Genomic DNA, 6,932 nt, shown 5'->3' on the forward strand with positions numbered 1-6,932 from the left:
TGTTTGTGTATCTGTGTGTGTCGGAATGACAGGCGCGAGCTGATGCAGCAAAGATAAAAAATAAACGACATATAGAACAGCAGTATGTTAAAGGATGCGGCGCGCACACTCTATTGGCGTTGTGTAGCACGTCCTCCTCTTGGATGTACATGTCACACCGGAAATGTGTCTTCCTCATATGCCTGTGATTGTGGTGGGATGTTGTCCCACGTGGAATTGAAGTCAAGGGTGGCAAGACAAGGAGGGAGAAAGGGGCTAACAAATGGCAAAGCAACCCATTGGTAGAGGTGTACGAAAGAGAGAGAGAGGCAGACAGACAGACAGACAGACAGACACACACACACACACACACAGACAGACAGACAGACAGACAGACAGACAGACAGAGAACCGCACACACGGCACAGAGAGAGAGACAGACACAGACAGACGCACACACGCACACACAGACACACACACACGCACACACGCACACACAAACAGACACAGAAGTCAATCGAGCATCCATGGGTCAGTGGAACATGCGTGTAGGCACGAGTAGGTGGATAGGCAACGTACCTCGCGAAGGGCGCAGGACAGCAAGTCCTCGCCTTCCTCAAGCTTGCCCTTTGGGAACCCATAAGTGGTGGCATCGTGGCCCTTGACCAGCAACACTTTTGTTCTTGTTGGGTCGACCAGCGCCACCCCGCACGTCACCTTCTGCCAACCCCGCTTCACAAACGCTGTCCTCAAATGCATGTATGTGTGTGTGGAAGGTTGGTGTCGCAGGCAGACGTGCATGGAGTTGCAGAGCAAGTGGAGCAAGCGCAGATGCATCGCAGATAGGATACAGACAGCACACGGCATCGCACCTTGGTAGCGCTTCCAACCGTGCTTGGCTTTGGGTTGTAATGCTTTGATGTACTTGAACACCAAGCGTACAAACTCCTCCTCTGACAGGTTGGGCAGTCCTTTCTGGCAGTGCGCCAGTGCGCACGCAATCAGAGAAAGTGTGGTCGGGTTCCCACGGGACATCCAACATCAATCAAACGTGTGGGTCAACTGCACGCCAACGTTGCACACACACATCACACACATCACACACACACACACACACACACACACACACACACACACACACACACACACACACATCACACACATCACACACACACAACACACACACACACACACACACACACACACACACACACACACACACACACACATCACACACACACACACATCACATCACACACATCACATCACACACACACACACACACACACATCACACACACACACACATCACACACATCACACACACACATCACACACACACACACACACACACACACACACACACACACACACACACACACACACACACACACGTGTCACGCATCACTCACCTGGCCCTGGTGGTCGTCGATGTAGTTCCACCACATGTGCTGTATCGCTGCTCCAATGACATCCTCATCCTCAAGCTGTGCTGCGTCGTGCGGCATGTGGTGCACAGCAATGTCGCACACCACATCCCTCAACTGCTGGCTTTTGTTGTCGCTCATCGTTGGTGTTTGTGTTTTGTTGGAGAGAGAAATGAATGCACTGACGATACGTCAAAGGTGCCTTGCTGTTGTTCCCCCCCCCCCACACACACACACACACACCTACCACCTCCACGCCACGGTCTTCTCATTTGCTTTAACGGTGATGTACACAGCGTATATCAGGTATCACGCACGCACGCACTCGGGCAAGCAGGCAAAGGGGAGAAAGAACGACAAACGGCAATCGAGGCAGGCAGGCAGGCAAATGAGAGCGAGACACACGGAGAAAGAAATACGCAGGTACATGTGTATCATCGTGTCATGTCGCACACACAAGGTGAAGGAACATCCACTGTTCACCCGTCTCCCTCTTCCTTCCCCTTTATGGGATCACACACGCCCGCCAGCCAAGGACCAGAGCCAAGCTTCGCTCCTCCCCTCAAAAAGAAAAAAAAAAAACGCCTGCCGCTAGATCATCACCATCGCTCAGAGACTTACGACCGCCACCAGCCTCACCCCCCGCCCTCACCACCTGATGAAGCAACCAGCCCACCACCACAAAGACAACAACACCTCAACCGGAACGAATAGCTGCTGCTGCTTCGACTCACCAACACCACCACCACCACCACCACCACGCACGGCTCACCAGACCCCTGGCTCACGTGCAATCACTCGTCGTCCTCGGAGGGGCGGCGTGCGGGCGGGTTGGCGGGGTTGGCGGGCGCTGTTCCAACAACGCCGGTTGGCGGCGCGGCCGGCTGTTGGGCCTGAGGCAGCTTTGCAAACTCCTCAGAGAGCGCGGCCTTCTCCTCTGCAATGCGCTTCTCGTGCTGCTCCTCAGACTCGTTCTCGGGGATCTGCGACTTGGCCTTTGGGGAGCCCTTGAGCGTTATCACCAGCACGCTCATGTTGTCGCGGCTGCCAATTTCAAGGCAGTGGTCGAGCAGCTTCTCTGCAATCTGGATCGTGCTGTACCCGCGCTGCACAGGTGGAAGCGGTCGTGAACACGAGGACAAGGGAACAAGGAAGAACGTGGCATGTGAGAGAATGAGCGTGAAAAACGTGAGGTGTGAGAACGCGTTGCAGGGGGGGGGGCAGGAGACGAAGACAAGATGACACGAGTGCTTGAGGTGAGTGAGTGGCACGCGTGTTGAGTGCTGTGAGTGCGAAAGCATATTCTCGAGACATCATTCAGCTCACACTCAATCCCCTCACTCTCGCTTCCCGTGCCCGCACCTCGAGGTAGAAGGTGACAAATACGCGTATTTGGTCGTTTGTGCAGACATCCCAGATGCCATCGCAGGCCATGACGAGGAAGTTGTCCTGGTCTGTGCGCTCAATCACAGTCATGTCAGCGGCGGCGCTGATCTTCTGGTCCTTGGCCGGCAGGTCCGACCTGTCTTTGTACTCGTAGTCACCCAGCGCCCGCGACACCGCAAGGTTGCCGCACACCCGGCCCATCTCAACAAAGCCGCCGGCCTTCTGCTCTCGTGGATAGGTGCGGCAGGAAGCGGTGTTTTGTGCGTGTGCGTGTGTGTGTGTGTGTGTGTGTGTGTGTGTGTGTGTGTGTGTGTGTGTGTGTGTGTGTGTGTGTGTGTGTGTGTGTGTGTGTGTGTGTGTGTGTGTGTGTGTGTGAGCGAAATGTGGCTGCATGTCGATGGATGCAAGCAGTCCACAGCCGCCACAACCGCCACAGTCACCACAGTCAAACGCCCGCCCAATGCAGCGCACCTTGACGCGCTCCTGCTCCGAGGCGTTTGTGGGCTTATGGTCGGAAGAGGCAAACTTGACCACGTTGTTGCTGACGAGAACGACGCGGGAATCGCCTGAGCAACAGGTAAGCAAGGAGGCCCTTGCGTGAGGATATCATCATGGTGATGAACGGGAAAAGCGGCCAGGTGTCACAGAGCAAGCTGCGCTGCCAAGGCACAAATGAGAGCGACGCACCGCAGTTGCCAAAGACAAAGTGGGTGGGAGTGATGAAGCACGTGACGACGGTGGAGCCGCTCCTGTCGTGGCCCTGGCGGAGCCTGGCCATGCCAGGAGCAGTAACGACAATGATGAGCATCACAGAGAAGACGCATGGAAATGCAATCATCACGCGCCAACGCAACGTGTACACAAGAACACGCCTGACACACGCACACACAGGGAACAAACAAGCAAGAGCAAGCAAACAAAGCAAAACAAACACGCAGACGTACTCTTCGTGTTCCTGTTTGATGAGGTCGTCAAGGTCGAGAAGACCCTGCTTCGTCGCCGCCTCGAGCGTCTTGGCATTCTGAGCATGCGCAACATGACACATACAGATCGCACAAGCAGGCACAGCATGAGACAGTGCCGGCATGAGGATGCTCGAACAAGCGAAAAAGCGCCTTGTCCGTTATACACAAACACACAACACACAAACACACTCGCAAACACACACAGACACACACGCACACTCGCAAGCACACACACACACTCTCTCTCTCGCGCGCGCGAGCACCATGCGCACGTACCGTCTTGTCCTGTTCTGTTTTCGCTTCCTTGAACGGCTGTGATGAGAGAATCGCTTTCATGATCCCTGCAGACCTGTGGAGTTTGCGACAGCGTCCTTGCTTGGTGAGAACATATGCATGTGCATGCGCATGTGTATGTGCATGTGCATGTGTGTATGTGTGCATGTGCATGTGTGCTGGCCGGACCGGTACAAAAGCAACGGCAGACTGACGCCAAAGGGGCGATTGAGACACGGCTGGTGCGCACGACATACCCAGCTTGTGCGACGGTTTTCCCTCCATGCCCATCAAAGATGGCGAAGAAGGCTGTGTTGGGGAGCTCGGGGATGTTTGTCACGTGGGTGTGCGCATCCTGTTTGTGTGCAACGAGATGCGATTGGGTGAGCCTTTCTCGGCGCACGAAACCATGGGGAGGGGAGCGTGGATAGCAAGACAAAGGCAGAGAAAAAGACGCACGCAAACACGCACACGGACGCGCACACGGACGCGCACACGGACGCGCACACGAACAAATATGTACAAGGACACACACACGCACGCAGACACACAAACGAATGTGTACACGGGCATGCGCACGCGCAAGCCAAGACAAGACGGAGCGATCCAGAGCGCGCAACACTTTCATGGAGTCTGGACAAACGAGCAGTTGATGTCAGACACCGGGCAGGTGTACGCACCTCCATGTGAATGCGCCAGCCCTGCATCGAGCTGAGGCCATAATGCGCGCCCTCGCTGATGCCGTTGAAGTGCGACTCCTTTTCTGTGTTGGGTTTGTCAAGAAACTGTCCCATTGCGGCGGGTTGGTGGTCTAGTAGTTGGCAGCAGCAGGACACATGCGTGAGCTGCATCGGGACAAGCGGAAAGCCGCGAGATTTGTCGTTTGGTGCAAGACCGCGAGAGATCGGCGGTTGGAGAGAAGGATCAAACCGTGCGGCGAAAGCAGATGCAGCAGCTCAACCACGTTACCTGTGTGAAGAGGATGAAGAGGGCGGGATCAAATCAGCAGATGGATGTCAATCTCGACTGCTTTGGAGGCGGAGTGCTGGAATGCGATGGTGGTGGCGCAAGCAGCGAATCAGCAACATGCACGAAATGTGAGTTGTTGGATCCAGAATCAACACACGAGGTCAGCGGATAGGCGTGAGACAGAGAAGAAGGAGAAACAGAAAGCAAAGAAGCATCAAGATCGCTGCCCGTGTGGGTGGACGAGAGATCGGTCAAGTAAATGGCACATCAGTATCATCATCATGGTGATGCGCACAGAAACTTGGGCACGATCTTTTGCTGACGACCAACAATGTGTGTGTGTGTGTGTGTGTGCGCGCTCTCACAACGAGATTGTGGGTTGGTCGTGGGCAGGTGCGGGGGATGAAAGAGACAACCCAGACAAGCCAACGCACAAGGCCACGCGCACGCACCTGTGTAGGCCGTGACAGAGAGCAACCAGGCGACCGCAATGCAGGTAGGCGGAGAGGGCAAGCCGGTCAGCAAGTCTTGTGGTACCGTGTGACACGACGACGACGATGTCTTGCTCGTTTGGTCTTGCTCTGGTGGTGGTTGTGCGCGGTGTGATGGGGATGGGAGAAAAAGAGAGACGGAGCAGTGCTGTGTGTTGGTCAGCAGAGACCGAAACTTGTGAAAGGTGCCAGGGAATGGTAGCTGAAAAAATCATCATTTATTATGCTGAATGCATTTTATCATGTTCTTTGTAAGGGACATCCGATCCGGGGGTGCGTCTGCATTCCCGGTGGCCCACTCACCGCTCCTGAGATTGCTCCCCACCACACACCCAATATTCTGCCTTTTGAAAAACGTGTCTGACCCAAATAAACATTTTTGCAACGACCCCGTCCTCCCCACCACACTGCACAACCCCACTGCCCTCACCCACCAACCCCTCCCCACTCCAACGATGGCATCCATCCACACCACTCCCGATCAAATCTCTCCTGAAGACTTGGTCGATACCCTCGGTGCGCACTTGTCATCCCCACGTCTCTTGCCCACAACCAACAGCCTTCATGTGGTGTTCAAGTGTTCCCCTGCCTGGCTGTCCCTCACATGATCGCTTGACTTCACACAACAACCACCCTGACCTCCTCTTTCGTCTGTCCGCGACCGCATCACTGAAGAGTTACTGCCTCTGCCCGACGAATCCGCCAATGACACACACGGTGCGCAATGGCCCCATCCTGCCTGTGTCCGTATGTGCATGAGTGTCTATGTGTGTATCTCTGAGTGATTATATGTGTGCGCCTGTGCGTGCGTGTGCGTGTGTTTGCGCTCTTGCGTGTGTGTGTGTGTGTGTGCTTGTGCATGTGTTTGCGCTCTTGTGTATGTGCGCTCTTGTGTGTGTGTGTGTGTGTGTGTGTGTGTGTGTGTGTGTATGTGTGGGAGTGTGTGGAAAATTCGACAAGTTTGTGTGGGGATTCTGGAACTACGAGGACGATGGCGATATAATTACAATTAAAACTATAAAAAGAGGAAGGGTGACGTCAAGCAATAAAATCGGAAATTATCAGGTTAGTACAGCGATAAGTAAACGACTAGCATATGAACCGCAGGTTAAACAGCATTGGTCAGCAAGAACAAGATTTTAAGTCCGTAATAAAGGTTCCCGCGTATATCATGAAAGAATACTGCAAAGATAAGGGCTTAACCTCTCGACTCGTGTCAATGTGTACGATGTGTATGGGGGAGAGAATGCAGACGCAGTGGAGTGAGTGATAGTAGTAGAGGGAAGTGATGAGGAGGGTGCGTAATTCACGAACATAGATATCGACTCCATAAACGCAGGTAGAGTAGCAGACTCCGACAGACCATAGTGCATACCAGATTATGACAGTCGATTGTGCGCCAGTCGATGTGAATGAAAAGTAGTATGTATTTTAAACCATAAT

The 6,932-nt window shown here is 54.0% G+C and overlaps 2 protein-coding genes across 2 annotated transcripts; both read right to left on the bottom strand.

The window, feature by feature from the left end:
- Positions 1-110: 110 nt before the first annotated feature.
- On the bottom strand, positions 111-1,566 carry PTSG_04554 (uncharacterized protein). Its single transcript, XM_004994591.1, has 4 exons — positions 1,391-1,566; positions 852-954; positions 559-722; positions 111-182 (listed from the first exon to the last, which is right to left on the bottom strand). The coding sequence occupies exons 1-4, from the start codon at positions 1,544-1,546 to the stop codon at positions 153-155; spliced, it is 453 nt and encodes a 150-aa protein (XP_004994648.1). The 5' UTR covers positions 1,547-1,566; the 3' UTR covers positions 111-152.
- A 78-nt stretch (positions 1,567-1,644) lies between these two features.
- On the bottom strand, positions 1,645-5,686 carry PTSG_04555 (uncharacterized protein). The gene is made up of 10 exons (XM_004994592.1): positions 5,451-5,686; positions 4,999-5,074; positions 4,710-4,840; positions 4,287-4,384; positions 4,033-4,105; positions 3,736-3,812; positions 3,479-3,561; positions 3,263-3,357; positions 2,768-3,013; positions 1,645-2,511 (listed from the first exon to the last, which is right to left on the bottom strand). The coding sequence occupies exons 3-10, from the start codon at positions 4,821-4,823 to the stop codon at positions 2,200-2,202; spliced, it is 1,098 nt and encodes a 365-aa protein (XP_004994649.1). The 5' UTR covers positions 4,824-4,840; positions 4,999-5,074; positions 5,451-5,686; the 3' UTR covers positions 1,645-2,199.
- Between the last annotated feature and the right edge of the window lie 1,246 nt (positions 5,687-6,932).

This window comes from Salpingoeca rosetta, assembly GCF_000188695.1.
Source record: "Salpingoeca rosetta unplaced genomic scaffold supercont1.10, whole genome shotgun sequence".
In the NCBI taxonomy this organism is placed as follows: Eukaryota; class Choanoflagellata; order Craspedida; family Salpingoecidae; genus Salpingoeca; species Salpingoeca rosetta.

What these genes read in the sequence shown, in the direction of transcription:
- PTSG_04555 (XM_004994592.1), bottom strand. Translation starts at nt 4,823, where the DNA reads ATGGGACAGTTTCTTGACAAACCCAACACAGAAAAGGAGTCGCACTTC. An exon ending in GCTGGCGCATTCACATGGAG is followed by an intron (nt 4,385 to 4,709) that starts GTGCGTACACCT and finishes GCACACAAACAG; the next exon opens with GATGCGCACACCCACGTGAC. An exon ending in CGGAGCAGGAGCGCGTCAAG is followed by an intron (nt 3,014 to 3,262) that starts GTGCGCTGCATT and finishes CCACGAGAGCAG; the next exon opens with AAGGCCGGCGGCTTTGTTGA.
- PTSG_04554 (XM_004994591.1), bottom strand. Translation starts at nt 1,546, where the DNA reads ATGAGCGACAACAAAAGCCAGCAGTTGAGGGATGTGGTGTGCGACATT. An exon ending in TCGACGACCACCAGGGCCAG is followed by an intron (nt 955 to 1,390) that starts GTGAGTGATGCG and finishes GCGCACTGCCAG; the next exon opens with AAAGGACTGCCCAACCTGTC. An exon ending in CGGTTGGAAGCGCTACCAAG is followed by an intron (nt 723 to 851) that starts GTGCGATGCCGT and finishes ATTTGAGGACAG; the next exon opens with CGTTTGTGAAGCGGGGTTGG.